At 49.2% G+C, this 16,488-nt stretch overlaps 1 protein-coding gene across 1 annotated transcript in view; it reads left to right on the forward strand.

Moving 5' to 3' along the window:
* Nucleotides 1-16,488, forward strand: part of LOC135915976 (sodium-coupled monocarboxylate transporter 2-like) — a 76,605-nt gene that overhangs the window by 20,704 nt on the left and 39,413 nt on the right. Inside the window, exons 5-7 of the mRNA XM_065449155.2 lie at nucleotides 5,564-5,644; nucleotides 9,477-9,550; nucleotides 10,903-11,043. Of these exons, the coding sequence (XP_065305227.2) occupies nucleotides 5,564-5,644; nucleotides 9,477-9,550; nucleotides 10,903-11,043 (296 nt within the window). The remainder of the gene's footprint in view (nucleotides 1-5,563; nucleotides 5,645-9,476; nucleotides 9,551-10,902; nucleotides 11,044-16,488) is intronic.

Consider the following 16,488-nt stretch of genomic DNA (forward strand, 5'->3'; position numbering starts at 1 on the left):
GTCGAGCCTGCAATTAAGGTTCAATAAATCTCACTGTAGAGCTTAAGCCAACAAGTTCGTCAACCAACAACAATCATTGTATTTTCCGGTCTATAAGTTCGCGATCGGACTCAGAGGCAGATCGGGCGTGAAATTAAAAACTATTCCTCAAATATTTCACACTCGGTGGGTAATCTGCAATGACTAATTTAAGCTGGAAACGACTTTTCTTGTCACGGGCAGTTCACGACCAGTATACAGGTATACAGGTACAGTCGATGCCGTTATATGGTCTAGCAGGGTAAAAGGTTGCTGGCGCAGTCAGGGCTCGTTTTTTTTATGTTCTCATGATATTAAAAATAAATTTTGTAAGTCCTCGCCACGGCGAAATTTCAACTTTTGGGCATGTTTAGGCGGTGTACTGTGAACGGGAAGATACGTTAATCTTTTTTTCCTTTTCTTTGTGTGTGGCCAGTTAGGCCAATCGAACAGCCCTGATTGTGAACACTGCCAGATGCCCGAAACACTGCAACACGTACTGTGCGACTGCCCAGCATATATGCTGGAGCGAAGGACGTTAGACAGTTTCCTAGCCAGCGTTGGCAGACAACTACTGTCGGAAGAAGTTATCCTCGGCCCATGGCCTGACACTACAATTTCAATGCGTGCAACAAAAGTATTGTTTAAGTTCCTGCAGGACACCAAGCTCGAAGAGCGGCTCTAGCGAGGCAACTGTCTCATGTACATAATGTTAGATATGGAGCTGGTTCCTGAGGCTACTTCGAGTTCCCCAAACCGCTTCGAGTGGCAGCACAGCTAATTGAGGAATGCAGGAGCAGGAAAGCGCATTCCAGAGAAGCGGCCGAGCAAACAAGTTTAAGGCAACAAGTTCGTGCGTCGCCGGGATTAGAAGGGGGCCTGGGACAATGGAGCGCAATCGACCCCCTTCGTCTTTGAAGAAGGCTGTTGCCACCGCCGCGGAGCCGAGTCGCCGGGATTTGCAGGTGGGCGTCGGACAATGGAGCAGGTGCAGCCCCCCTCCTTCTCCGGCCTAGAAGTGATTGCCAGTCTGCGTGGCAAGACCGCAGAGAGCCCCGACAGGTGTGCCCCGCGACACGGGCGCCTACCATTGGCTGCAAGTGGCGTCATCGGAGTGGACTCTCCCATTGGTCAAACATGACGTGACTTGCAGTGCTCGAAGGGCTTATAAGAAGCCTTCCAGAGAGACCTGAGCATGCTGGGACATGCCCTGACTCCCTGATTCACCTCTCTCGAACTTCTTGCCGCGGGCCGCAGCGTCCGAGTTGCTGCCGGCCCGTAATGCCTGTACGTCTGATACTTGACGCTCACCTCCCTGTATAGAATGTAGAATAAATCCTCCCAAGTTTGTGGTTTCCATCCCGGAAGCCCGTCCTTTCAACCCCTACATCTGGTTGGCAGCGGTAGGATCGCCTCCGAATGCATCAGCTGGTGGCAGCGCTACGAATCAACCTTCGTCGAGAAAGATCCTAAGGAACCGGGAAGAGCGAAGAAGAGAGAGCCTTCGTCGAAAGAGGTCCGAAGAGACTGGGAGTATCGAAGAAGGAGCGAGCCTTCGACCCAGGGAGTCCGGAAGGAACCGGGAACAGCGGACAGATGAACCGGATGGCAGGGTGCTGCAACCGTAAGTGAGCGCGTGGTTTTTTTCCTTATGATTCGCCAGACTCAAAGGTTGTGTGTTCAATTTTGATAGTTCTGGGAATCGGGAGTTTGATGCACTGTGTATTTGCACAAATTAATTAAGGAAAACAGTTTTAACCACCTGTCGGGGCAGCTGCCATGGATCTTAGAAGGTTGACGAGGTTGGATTTGTTGTTGGTGTGCGACGATTTGGGAGTTGAGGCGGACGAACGGATGGAAACGCCAGCTATCATAAAGGCGATAAATGATAGTGGCAATGATGACAAAAGCATTGAGCTTGCTTGGGAAGTGATACAGGAGCCACGGGAGCGTGTGCGTCGTGTACGTTTGCGAGAGCGTCGTGAGCTTAGGAGTGAGCGTCAGCGTGAAGAACGCGAGAATGAACGGAAGCATGAGCTTCAAGAACTTACTCTTAGGTGTCAGCGTCACGAACGTGAGAAGGCACGCGAACGTGAGAATCAACGTAAGCTTGAGCAAGAGGAAAAGTATGAGAGAGAGAAGGCAGCACTGATCAAAGAGATACAGTATTGTGATCAGTTATTGGCACAGAGACAACGGCTGTCTGAGAATTCTGTTGGAAGTACAGAGCGAAAGAATGCGGCAGCATCGAGCGGATTTTCGCCAGAAGCCGACGAGAAGAGTAGTGCCTGTGAGATTAGCTGCAGATTCATAAGTGAAGGGGAAAGGCTAGCCGCTAACGATGCCTTAGTGGCAACAGAGGCCGTTATAGGCCGCAAGGAGAGCGACGAGGTGCTGTGCCAACAGATGACTGTAGAGACAGCTAGGCCAGCTGCGAACAAATTGGCACAGTTACCGAGCGTGTGCGTCGCTGGTAAGGTTAGCGAGGTTGCTAGCGAAGAGAAGGGCACTTCTGACCCGACAGAAGCGAGCACCCATGTAGAGCCAGATGTGCGTGCAGAAGTGAAGTGCGAGCTGGACGATGCAGTTGAGAATAGTTCTCGGGGTGGCGAGCTCCGTAGCTCACGAGAGAACAACTGCATTGTTCAGGGATCGGTGCGGCTCTCCGCCAGTCTAGATGGCCTAGATAGGGATGATTCAGTTAATCATTCGGACTGTGCGCGTGAGACAGCGATCGATACCGACGGGCTGTGTGCCGATTCACAGCGTGCGCTGGGCAATGTAGTAGAGGGCAGTTCGCAAGAGTGCGAGTTGTCTTACTCGAGTAAAGCCTGCTGCATTGTGCCAGAGTCGGTTGAGCTGTCCGCCAGTCGAGGCAGAGAGAGAGTAGATTTAAATGTAAATCACTCAGACAATGCGGGTAAGAGGCCGATCCGGGCCGACGAAATGTGTACCGGCCAGCACGAGGCACGAGAAGGCGACATGAAGGCTAGTGCAAAGAGAAAGCGCCTTAAAAAGAAGCGCAGTAAAAACCGAAAGTCGGTAACTAATGAGGCGCCGCCAAAGATGGCGAGAAACCCAAATGGGCAGGGCGCGAGGAAAAAGGTGCGGTCGTCAAAGACGATGTTGACGCATCCAGAATGGTCGAGCCACCGGTCAAAGGGGGACCGCGAAGAATGTTCTGCGCGGACGCGGACAAAGGGCACGGGGCAGTTAAGCTCCTCGTCGTTCCGTAGTTCTTTTCACAGCTCAGCGTGCAGTTCGAAGAAACGCAAGGTGGCAGGACGAGACCAGGTGGGGAGTGGCGACGCGGTCAATCGAGTTCGTGTTGAAAGCGGGGCGCGGGGACGCAAATTGGCAGTAGACCGTAACGTCTTGGGGGAGCTGATAGTGAATCAGCCCTTTTGTTGTCTCTCGGCAGCCAGAGTAGCTTTCAGACCACGTCCACCCCGGGTTAGACTCAAAGTATGAGTCAGACGTAAGCGTTTGCAAATGGAGGACAAGAGCCCTTCCGTAGAAGTAAAACGTGTTAGCTTGTTTTTTATTTTTGAGCATCGGAAAGTTTTTGCGATTTGAGACTAGGATTTCTTTCAAGGTGTAAGGTATGAGCTCTGTTTGTGTTTTGTTAGAAAAGCTCCGAGATTTGAAAGACGCGTTTGTGTAAACAAGTAGTCTCGCGAGATGCTCATTAATAAGTAGATAGGCTTTTTTTTTTGTGTGTGTGAGTAACCTGAGGGTCAAGGTTACTGTTGAGAGGCCTATCGTAACGCGCGTGTGTTTTATTTAACCTTCTTTCTTTTTAAGTGTTGAATTTTGCAAGGTTAAGCGCGTAGGTTTTCAGTGAGTGCATGATTTGCACGGCGAAGCGTTCTTAGTTCCATTAGCGCGTGTCCTGTGTGGACGGAAGGAAGCAGATTTATGACTGGGTTGCTAGCGTGTGTGGAGGGCAGCCGTATTCTGACTTCTCTGATAAGTACGCGTGGAACGAGTTATTAAAAGACGCATTATTTTAAGGGTTCTGCGGAGTGTGTAAGTCCCGCGAGTTTAATTGTTCGTTTATGTCACGTGTCCTGTAGGACTTTCAGGAAAGAAACGTGAGTAAGCGTGAATGAAAAGTTTGCCTACAATGCAAGTACGCGTTTTGTTTAGTGACCACAAGGCTAGTGCGCTTGTGATTACGTACTTGTGAGGTTGACCAGATTGTTCAGTGGCACCAATACGTGCGATAAGTACGCCACTGCGATAGATTGGAAACATGCTGTTCGTGTGGTTAGGCCACTTAAGTAATGTTCGGCTGTTTTCATTTGTTGTTTGCATCGTCAACGACCCTTTTGTTTTGCAACAACAATAGTACTCTGGTCTTGTCGGCAATCGAGGAGAAATGGATGGCTGTTTGGAGGGGTGGTTGGAACTGTTGTCAAAATTGGGGAACTAAAAGATCAGGGTTGATTTTGACTCAGTAATAGCCTGGCGAGTCAGGGGTGAAGAGCCTGCGCTTACGCGTGGTGCAGCGCTGTGTTGTTTGGTTTGTTTGACGTTTGTTCTCCAGGGCCTAGGATCCCGAAGTTCGTCAAACGAGGCTCGACCCCAGTACCCTGCAGCTTCTTTCAGCGTTCCTCCTGGCCAGCGAATTGAGTTCACCGGCCATTCAGAACAACCGGGGCGAGGACGAGCTGTTAGATATGGAGCTGGTTCCTGAGGCTACTTCGAGTTCCCCAAACCGCTTCGAGTGGCAGCACAGCTAATTGAGGAATGCAGGAGCAGGAAAGCGCATTCCAGAGAAGCGGCCGAGCAAACAAGTTTAAGGCAACAAGTTCGTGCGTCGCCGGGATTAGAAGGGGGCCTGGGACAATGGAGCGCAATCGACCCCCTTCGTCTTTGAAGAAGGCTGTTGCCACCGCCGCGGAGCCGAGTCGCCGGGATTTGCAGGTGGGCGTCGGACAATGGAGCAGGTGCAGCCCCCCTCCTTCTCCGGCCTAGAAGTGATTGCCAGTCTGCGTGGCAAGACCGCAGAGAGCCCCGACAGGTGTGCCCCGCGACACGGGCGCCTACCATTGGCTGCAAGTGGCGTCATCGGAGTGGACTCTCCCATTGGTCAAACATGACGTGACTTGCAGTGCTCGAAGGGCTTATAAGAAGCCTTCCAGAGAGACCTGAGCATGCTGGGACATGCCCTGACTCCCTGATTCACCTCTCTCGAACTTCTTGCCGCGGGCCGCAGCGTCCGAGTTGCTGCCGGCCCGTAATGCCTGTACGTCTGATACTTGACGCTCACCTCCCTGTATAGAATGTAGAATAAATCCTCCCAAGTTTGTGGGTTTTTCATCCCGACGCCCGGCCTTCAACCCCTACAATAAGCACTCGCCATTTCTCTTACCATCATCATCATCCATCCCAATACTTTCACTCCCCTTCCCTCTTCCCCAGTGCAGAGTAGCAGACTAGAGCGCACTAGCTCAGGTCGACCTCTCTGTCTTTCTTATAAATAAATTCAATCAATTCAATTCTTTGTGTGTGTGCGCGCATTCTTCTTTTTTTTTCGCAGGGTGGCATCAAAGCAGTGGTGTGGACAGACGTGGTTCAAATGGTCCTCATTTACGCGGGCTACACAATGGTCATCGCATCTGTGAGTTTCCTACGTTCTGTGGAGTAGGTTAGACAAATTAAGCTTGACGTAAAAGTGTTTCCTTGATCCCGCTAACGTAACACCGGATTGTATTAGGAGAAGTAAAGTGGATATGGCGACACATTCCGGTATTGTGATCTGTCAGAATTTGTTCGATATGGTTCTGTCGCGTTTTTTTTTTTGCTTTGTTGTTCCATTTCTTCTCATGAAGAAAAAAAAACAACTGAAAAAGCTTAATTAAGATAAAAGCGTTGAGACCTGCGCAAATGGAGAAGTGAAACGTTCTATATTCTACTTATTTTTATAGTCGGAGTACGGGCTCACGCGATGTCGACCGAATTGCTGTTTGAGACTACGTCTCGACGCAGTACGCAGCGAAAGTAGCTAAGTCCTTTCCATGATCACATTCCATTATTTTGCCTTCTGTAGTGCCTCTAGATACCCTGTGCTTTTCATATGAAATGTCTTGTCGTACTGTATGCAATGAACGAAGCTTGCTGGTTCGGCTAGTCCTCAAAGGTTGGCCTATAGCCTAGACTAGTTCCGGCTAGTCTATTATGGAATAATTTCGATCGCTTGGCTTGCGTTACACACCATTCAGATGTAAATCCATTTCGCGCTTTCGGCTTCATAGAGCTGCAATGACTACAGAGAAAATATAACAAGAAAGCTGTAATTAGTACAATGAGGTTCGAAAACCAGCGCGTTGCAAAAAACGCTCATAATTCCTTCACGGCTACGAAACCAGGCCAACGTAATTTGTTTGTCCAATGAAACAAAACAGAAAAGCGCTTGGAGCCCTCAACGTGCCCTGCAGTTATAATCATATTGCAACATTTCTTATGTAATCCGATAATGCCGCTAGATATTCATATCTACAGAATGTGCAGTTTATTCCGCATATACTCGTCAATTGCGCAGAAACGTTTGTAGGACACAGAGAAGCGGCGGAATATTTGTGCTTCGTACGGAATTAATTCAGCAGATAAAGCAAAAACAAATATTCGAGACTCTAATGAGTCTGATTAATTTAAACTCCATTACTTCAAACAACTGTTACGAGCAGACGACTATTTTAGTCCTATGTCGTGTTTAGTAGGCCACACCGTGAAAACTATACGCAAGTTTATTGCTGTCGTAGAATAGAGTCTCGCTCGGCGCGTTTTGTATAACGCATACGTTTTTGGCCTGATCAAGACGCTCTCCACAGAGCAACGGCTTCATACACATTGCCACCACAATTAGCTAACTGAACGTTGCGTCAAATGATGTATATCATCTTTGCACCTTCCGTCTTCCGCTGTGCTACGCACTATGTTTTTGGTCGCGAGCACAAGTGGTGCGCCGTAGCAGCTGGTCGTATAACAGCTGGTCACAGAAGCGTGTCACTCCGCTCGTTTGGTAGTAAATAGGTTCACATCTCCAGCACTTTACATGTAAGAAATCGTCGCGTATTGCAACACAAAAAATATACATTTCTTTCATCTGTGACGCACAATTTTTTTTTTTTTTTGGTCACGAATGTGAGCACTGAGAGTACAGTATTCGAAGCCAACATAGTGTTGCCTTCTGTGTATGAAACGGATTGCAGATACGTTTACAGCTTGCCACGTGGTCTCGAGAAGAACCCCCCGGTATTCTTGTAAATGTTAGCTTTAGTAAAATAGGTTTTAAAAAAAAGTTGCACAGTGGAAATGGTGTCCTTAAATTTAAGCTGGACCGCTGCCAGCTCAGGATGTGCACGATGGAACATTTACTAATAATGAAGGAAAAGAAGCGCTTTGGTTACCCTCCCTGATATTTTATTGTGACTCATTTTGACGTAAAGACACCGGCGAACGTGTGTCTTTGTGTTCCTGGTTTTAGGATGAAGTGTGAATGGGTAGGCAATCTTTGCTAAAATTTACGTCCTCTATACTGCAGGCGTAGAAATTACTTTTGTCGGCTGCAGCCACCTTTCATTTTCTAATTGGCCTAGAATTGACATTAACAGAGCAAAATAAATCGGTCTTTAAGCAGATGCCACCCTACAAGGCTTTATTTCGGAGGTGACGTAGGGATAAGCGCTGGCTTCGTCTGCACTGGTAAGCAACTGCGGGAGCTTCCACGCTTCCACTCTTTCTTTAATTAAATGCGTAAGTATTTCTATGCCTAACCAACAAAGAAACCCGTCCATCCGTCGGTCACGTAAGACAAATCGCTATACAGAAATAAATGTGTAAAACAAAATAAACCAGAAACGAAAAATGTGTGCGATGGTGGACTTCGAACTCAGAAGCCGGGCGTATTGCCAAGCGAGCTAACCACTTTATTATTATTACCTTCTTCGCAACAATACGTACAGACGTGCGGAGCAGGTCACTTTGTGCTAAATAGTATTATTGCATCATTTGGGTAGACAGTACTGATTTAAAAGGCCTTCAAAGAGGTCATCACAGACACCAAACCGTCAAGCTCCTGAAACCACTCGAGTGGTTCAATCATGTGTTTTATTGCATCACGTGTGCACATAAGACTTCCATTTAGATATTGGCTTGTAGACCTGCCATCTACGCGGGCACTGCTGACATCAATGCGCGTTTTGCACAAGCTGCTCATGCACAAAAGCAAGCTGGCACTCCCCCTGGATCTGCACATGACAAGAAACGAGTACCGAGATGGCTTATCGGCAGTTCTTTTTTTATGGTTTGTTTGAGAGCGCCCTACAAGAACACGGAGTCATGACAATCCGAGAAGACGTGCTCAAGAGTTTGAGTTTTGTTGCATATGATGCAATTAGCAGCTAACGAAACAAAGAAGCCTTTGCTTTGTTGCCATGGCTTCACAAGGAGAGTGTCAGATTGCGAGTGAAAAAAGGTTTTCGCTGAAGGTCTAACCAAAATTATTTTTCACGCGTTTCCGCATATTGCGTTCAAGTCCTAAGTTATACATACTGCGATATACAGGAAGCGGCAAGAAAACATCAACACGATCACTATAGAACCACCCACGCTGCAGAAAGTGACCAGCCGCGGTTGCTCAGTGGCTATGGTGTTGGGCTGCTAAGCACCAGGTCGCGGGACCAAATCTCGGCCACGGCGGCCGCATTTCGATGGGGGCGAATTGCGGAAACACCCGTGTACTTAGGTTTAGAGGCACGTTAAAGAAAACCCAGGTGGTCGAAATTTCCGGAGTCCTCCACTACGGCGTGCCTCATAATCAGAAAGTGTTTTTGGCACGTAAAACCCCACAATTTTTTTAATTTTTGCAGAACGTGAATGTATCTGCACCATACTAACGTGTTGTACGGGAGACGCAATACAAGCGTCAAAGGAGAACAGTCTCTATGAAGGTTTTCTTGAAAGACTTGCTGATGGCGGTATAAAATCCATCCCACATGTAGAGCCGGCTTGGAGCATTGTAGACATCAGGGAATTTCCGCCTGTGAGAAAATTTTGTGCCGAACGCCACATATCCCCGATCCGTTTCGAAAGGGGGTCGCGGGATGCGTTCTCCTTCATAGAACGAAGTGCCACCGATCACTGAGGCCTCACGCCCTTCGCGTCACGCAACGTTGCATGCCAGGTGATCCTTTACATACGCAACGTTATAGGAATTCGATTTCTAGCTCTGATGCGGCGACGGCCCAAATGCACACTCGCGCGAACAATCTCATCAGCAAAGAAATTTCCCACGCACTTTTTACAAAGACCTTCGATGGCCAACAATCTCTCTGAACAGCTGCCTTCGAGGCTATTCCCATTTAATGAAACCGTTTGATTACCGAATGACGCGTGGAAAGTGCGTCAATTTCATACCGTTTACATTTCCAACGTATCTTGCTTTTACGCAGGGCATTTCCCACTTGGGAGGTTTCGGCGCCATGTGGGAGATAGCGAACGAAGGAGGCAGGGTCATAATTACCAAGTAAGACGTCCGCAATGACATACGAAATTCTGGTTGCCTATTTAAAATAATGGTAATGTGCCTCTAGGTATAATGATTTATCACGGCTGGCGTCTATTGCAATGTTAAGATCGCCATAGAAAGCGACAGTACAACATTTCATCGTACCTAGCAACTGCTCTATAAGTAGTAAGGTGCTAAATCAGTAACAAATTCGAATGCTGCATAAATATCTATTTTGTTTTGTTTTAGCGCCAAGTATGCGAGTAGCTAGGTTGCTGTAACCAGCATAAACTTCAATATAAAACTATAAGATCAATATTCAAGAAAACTACATGCAGAAATTGTTTTCTTTTTTTATGAACTTCATTTAAGCTGTATAATATAATACCTATAGTGACAGCAGTTTTACTCTGCGTCAAGCTCCTCGTCGTAACACAGTGTACCTGGGCTTCGATGAAGGAATACGTTTCACCAAAGCAAGTAGCTTTTGCAATATCAGACCTAAAGCTACCGAAGGCTATCAGTCCTGTGCAACTCAATCATATATTCGGGGCCCTGCGCAATCATGACAAAGAACAGGCAGCGTTTGATGAACGCCACCGGGAACTCGCTTGAGAAAGGGCTCGTCCTCGACGTGCCGACCTCCCTGTGAAGCGCGAAGCCAAGGCGTTACGACAACGAAGAGCAGCGGATCCCGAGTTTCGCTTGCACCCTTCTTCACAGTAGTGAAAGGGTGGTCAATTTTTTTTCTGCATTCCCACCTCACCCATATGTAATGCCCCTTCTCGGACTTTTAGGAGTGTTGTGAAAAGAATAAAGATGTGTCTTCGAAGAGCAACTTGCAGCTTGCGAGGCAAAGAAAGTCGCTGTAAAATTCATATAGCCGCTGGGACTGCGAACCGCTTTGTTACGTTGCGCAACCTCTTTTTAAATCAATACTTTCTTAATGCTGATTAGGCGGCTCTGTTATTCACTCTTGCACATGCTGCGTGTCTTTTTATCAAGCCACACAGGAACTCGAGTGAAGTCATATTACCATGACGGTGACTGTTCAATCCACGTCTGTACACACCCTCATGTTATTCTCAATAACACGATATCCTTGGAGACGGTGGCTTCCTTAAGCGACACCAGCTACTCCTGTTTGCACGGCAAACAGAGTGAAGCCCCAGAAAGCACTGACGAACACTGGTTACAGTCAAAAGGCACAAACACATGCGAAGCTCTGCTCACTAGTTCACGAATTCACGGAAGGTGCCTGATATGTAATTCTTCATATTCTTAACCTACAGTTGCTCCGTGCCGCCAACGCAGTACCGCTCCGCCAAGCCATGCGTGCCTACAAACGGCGCGTTTCCTTCCTTTCGCAGCTTCAGCACGAGCCCGTACGAGACGTACACGTCGTGGAACTTGCTGCTTGGCGCCACCGTGAGCTGGACGAGCACGTACTGCGCCAGCCAGACGCAGCTTCAACGTTACTCGAGCATCGGCTCGCTGCAAGATGCTCGCAGGTCAGCGTTGCTTCCTTCTTCAGCGCCATGGTGGTAGATGTGGTCCCGCATTTGTTTGTGGCGTGGTACGCTAAAGAAGTTGTTCAGCGCTCTTTAGTAGCGCGTTAAGTAACTCCAGGAGGTCAACGTTATTTTGACCCCTCATTGCTGAACAGGATAGACCGCACTTCTCGAGGCTGACCTATCCGTGTTTACTGTACAAAGTCGTTTGGCGAATGTCAGTCAATTATTTCATTCAATAGTGATTATCACATGTTCCCAATTCGTCCGCCGAGGCGAATGATGCATTTGCCACCGAAACAATTGCATCCTAATGTACTCTGTGATGCTTTTAATAATCACCCAAATTAATCGTTAGAGCATTTTGGTATACTTTTTCTGCGTTATGTTGATGTTCCGTTGCGACGTCAGCGACAGTGCACGTGCGCGTGCGTGTGAGTGCGCTGTTTCCGCCAAGATACCAGCAGCAGCTACCATTTGATCGGACGCATGCATAAAGAGGCAGCCATCATGTGACTGAGTGTTTCTATCTGCTGGTTTTTCGTAAAGATACTGTTCAGCGACAGTGCACGTGCGCGTGCGTGTGATCGAGTGCGCTGTTTCCGCCATGATAGCAGCAGCAGCTACAATTTGATTGGACGCATAAAGAAGCAGCCATCACGTGACTGAGTATTGCCACGTGCTGGTTTTTCGTATAGGAACTGTTTTTTTTCTTTTGCAGCGATAATTATGCACTCGCTCCTCTAGTCGTTTTGCATGCCCGCGGTGACTGCCGGTGCCGTTGCTGGAATCCCAAGGCTTTATGCGAGAAAATTACAACGAAAGAAAAATCTGCATTGCGCCATGAGGATTCCAGTTTACGACCAACAGATTGGCACTCCACGATTTCAACTCTCAGCCAAACTGCCGGACGTACACGAGTGGTAAATAGTGATCCTAGAGAGCGCGATAGCGCAAGCAGCTGTCTTGATTGGCTAACGACCACTCAACATAAGCGTATTGCATCTATAGAGCTGGCGTCCGATCATTTCTCTTGTTCTAGCTCATTGTCTTCCTCCTCGCGGAGTTGGTCTCACATTAAGCTTTCTTATTCTGCATGTAATGACAATGACTGAGCCGTCTGCTTCGCCTTCATGAGTATCCTTCTGGCGCTCGGCTTCTTCTGTCTTTTACTGGATGGCGCTGACGTCGTCTTCTTTTCTTCAAGGATAGCGTAAGGCCTATATGAATAGGGTAGCCCAAATATAGATTAGAGAAACGCCGAAATAATTAATCAGTTAGAAAGTAAAGGGTTGTTTTAGCAGGCTCCAGTGGCTAAGCCCGTATATGTAAGAGGAGGAAGAAAAGCCTAGCCTCTCCACTTCACCACCGGGAGGCGTCTTCCACAAACGAGTGCGACTACAGTCCCTTTACTTCCGGAAAGAAAAAAAGCTCGCTCCCCAACTGCGTATGTTCACTCCGACAAATATCTCACGAAACACTCTAAGGCTATCAGCGTATTCTTCAGCTATCGCGTCACTGTTTAGCATTACAGGCAAAATTCGAATTATTTGAGGATGTATGAATTGTGATCGATCCTGTAAAACTTGCGCACGAAGATCTCCGGGAGAAGATTTGGTGCGAGGTTCCAGGCGGTATCTTTTCGGCTTTTGATACCTGCTTCATAGAAAGGCATTTTCTTCGAGGGGGCAGAGAGACACATACTGCAGTCGTCCCTAGTTCATCCAGCAAACGTAAGACATATGGCACGCTAAGTTTCATTTCCCTTTGTTTTCTACTATTACTTTGAACTGACGTACTCTGGAGTTACCCGATAACCGGGCAAGCTATTGTTCTTTGTATATGCGTACACCGCTCACTAAGTATCGAACATCGGTTAAAAGAAGTGAACATTCAAGTACACACACTCACACACATAATGTGGGAATGCACCTCGCTCCCCTTTTCTCATCCCCCCGTCAGCAGCGAAACTTACTGGACAGCCTGGCTCAGTTCCGGGGACGTCGACCGACAGCTTGAACTGGTGGACTGGGCGGAGAAGGTTAAGCAGGCTCAGGGCCTTACTTGAACCCGATCCCTCAGCCACATCCCCCTTTCCCCTTCCCCCTTTCTATAAACTTTAACACCACCACCACTACCCTTATGGAGGCGCATGCTTTTACATCTGCCTGCTTGTACGAAGGAATTTACCATCGGGCAAAAACCCCAAGCGTATGACAGTAGGTGACCGCCCAGTAAGCTGAAGGGTGATAAAGAGGCCATACTACCTTCTCGAAACCGTTCAATACGATAGTAATTATATGGAAACTCCAGGCGACTTTCCGCCGCCGGCGTCGCCGTGATGTTCTGCATAAAGTACAACAGCGATAAGGTCGCGAGATCGAGGCCGATTGCCGTATGCTTTAGCTATAGGTTCGAGGGAAAGCTTGCGAGGGTGTGAGCCAAGAAGGATGGTTACTTGATGCGGCGGCGTAAAGGAAGGCGGGCTGGGCGCACACCGTTCTCTCACGCCCGCAATGAAGGGGGCAGGTTAGTGTGCATCTCCTCTTCTACTCTGCGCGCATTGCGCGCAATGGCTGCGCGCATTGTATCTTGGAGGTAATCTGCTGTACGATCGAAGGATAAAAGACCCGGGATAGCTCATGGCTTTGTGTGCGCTGTGTTCTCTTGCACTCGGTTTGCATTGAAGTGAGAGGCCGCACGAAGGAGAATTCGTTCGCCACTGCAGCCACTTTTCATCACACCAGCGCTCTCACAGCGAATGTCCGCGGTCATCGAGTCAGATGTGTTCGGGTTTGCGTGTCCGCGCGTTATAACCTACTTGTTAATTCACTCAGTAAGCGAATGTTTACAGCTGTCCATGCGGCTGATAAAACTACTAACTTTACTTTGCACAATTAATAATTTTCGATTGAAAAAGTCGCAGTTTCCCCCGGAGAGCGATCGAAATTTCGATCGCTCTCCGGGGGAACTGCGACTTTTAACGCGATAGCGTTAAGGAGCTCGTGTCGAAGAAAAGCCGGTGTCGTCGGCGTCGGTGTCGGGTGTCGGCGTCGGCGTTGACCGTGAGCGATAAATCACGGCAGGCGCTTCATAAATAAAAAGCAACTTCCAAGATTGGCCCGGTGGGAATCGAACCAGGGTCTCCGGAGTGTGAGACGGAGACGCTACCACTCAGCCACGAGTTCGATGCTTCCAAGCGGTGCAAACGCGCCTCTAGTGAATGCGGTGTTGCCTTCGAAACGAGCCGTAGAAAGTTATACTGCGGTGTATATCGGTAATTATGAACATGAAACGTACAGAAGTCACAATTACACGAGTTGCGAAGTGCGTTTCCGTTGCATTTCTTCTTCGCTTTCCGCACACGCAGAGCCATCTTGCGGCAAACATAGAAGACCCCCTCCTCTCAATGTACGGCGCTGCCCCGACAGGAGGCGCGCCGCGCGCGCATTGGGACCGCTGCCAGGCGCGTCGCGGGACTCCCTCTCCCCTGACGACGCTTCGCCGTGCTCCCGGTTTAGATTACTATCTATCTCTCTGCCCGTGCCGATCACGACGTTTGGCTGGCGTAGATCGTTTCCCCTCCGAGACACCGAGTTCTTTGGTTCGTTCCGTTCGCTCAGGCGCACGTTTCGTTGGCGTGCCGAACGCTGCGTTGCTCGACGCTCACCGCGTGATAGGTGGGCGCTAAGTCCGATGCGGGGCGCATCGTAAGTGATCGCTGTGCCGTAGCGCATTGTCTTATACCCCTTGGCGGGTCGACGGGAACGCTGTCGCGTCCCACTCTTGAAGGCGAAGCTTAAGCGTCCTCCAAATTTTTTTACACCTTTTCTCAATTTAGATTCCTTTTACAGCAAATCTGCTAGTGCCTAGAAAACTTCATACACATTTTTTTTTGCGGTGTCATGGGTGAAATGGACCATTCACTGAGTTCGTAGTTAGAGGGAATGTGGGGAGGGGACTATTGAGGGCGAATTTTGAAGCATATCGGCTAATTGCGGGCTAATGAAAACTGCTAAACCCTCGTTGCTTCTCTGTTCAAGCGCGTTATATGAAACGCTTATATTGTTTCCTCGTTACCTTGGAAGAAACAAATGTGACTGCAATTTTAAATTTGCAGACAAATGTGGCACTGGTTTGGGTGGTGTGAGCCGAAAGCTTAAAGTGTTTAGGCTAATTTGGCGACGGCGATGGGAACGCCGTAACGCCGAAGAACAGCGAAAGCAAGCACTCGAATCAAGCGCCTTCCCACGCCTAGAACGCTCCCGCTCGCGCAGCGCTTCCCGTGGCGGATCCCGCAGCGCGTCGCGTCGCGCCATGCCTCGCGCCACGCATCACGTTACGCTTCCCGTCATGCCTCGCGCAGCGCATCCCGCGGCCGTGACTCATCGAACAGGAACAGCTGCGGCGCAAAGTGATCGCGCTCCCGTGACAAAGTCAGCTGGGCCGACGTAGCCAAGGGCGAAGTTAAAGGCAGCAGCGCCAGCTCCAACAGCGCCACTAGTGACCGAAGCATTCCGAGCACCTGGCAGGCGTGGACTACCAGCCCGTACTGCAAGGAACTTGAACAACTCCGCGCAACCAATGCGACCCTGATAGAAACCACGCGCCGGCTTGCCTAAGAGCTAGCCGAGGTCAAGAAAGAACTTCAAGCACAGCAAGCCCATCAAAGGAAAGAGCCAGCTCAGTCATGCGAGACACCTACACCCGCCACCGACACGCCATCACACCAAGGCATACAATCAATGGACACAACCCAAGACGAGTCCCAGGAGGAGAAGACCACTGATCCAACCCCCAAGAAACGAGCACGCACCGAACCAACACCCACCGTTGTCCCCGAGCAGAACTCCGACACGCTATCGCACCAAGTCACAGAACCAAAGGACAAAACCCAAGACGCGCCCCAGGAGGAGAAGACCACTGACCCAACCACCAAGAAACAAACACGCACTTCATCACGACATTACAAGGACCTGACCCAATTGGAACCTCAGCTCGAAGCCAAAATTGAAGCGCTCGCCAACACCTACGCCAGCACGGCTGCCGTGACCGACCAACGACTGGCACGGCTGGAGGAACTGATCACCACGTCCTTCCGCACCATACAAGAGCGTTTCGAATTCATTGAACACACCCTCAAGCCCATAGTCCGCAGCCCCATCTTTTCAGCGGAATTCGCCAAACACCCATACCTCCAAGAACAGACGCAAGCCACACCTTCGCCACAACTATGTCCCAACACGAATCCACAATAGCATCGCTACCGGGCCTTACGGTCTGGCAGTGGAACTGCCACAGTTACAGCAACAAGAAAGCAGTGCTGCAGCAACATATTACCACAGTAAACAAGAAACCCGACATTATCCTGCTGCAAGAAACGGTGACGGTGACCCCCACCCTCCCTGGGTATCGCGCTCACGTTAGCCAAGCGGAGGGACGGGG

This window comes from Dermacentor albipictus, chromosome 5 (genome assembly GCF_038994185.2).
Source record: "Dermacentor albipictus isolate Rhodes 1998 colony chromosome 5, USDA_Dalb.pri_finalv2, whole genome shotgun sequence".
NCBI classification, from domain to species: domain Eukaryota; kingdom Metazoa; phylum Arthropoda; class Arachnida; order Ixodida; family Ixodidae; genus Dermacentor; species Dermacentor albipictus.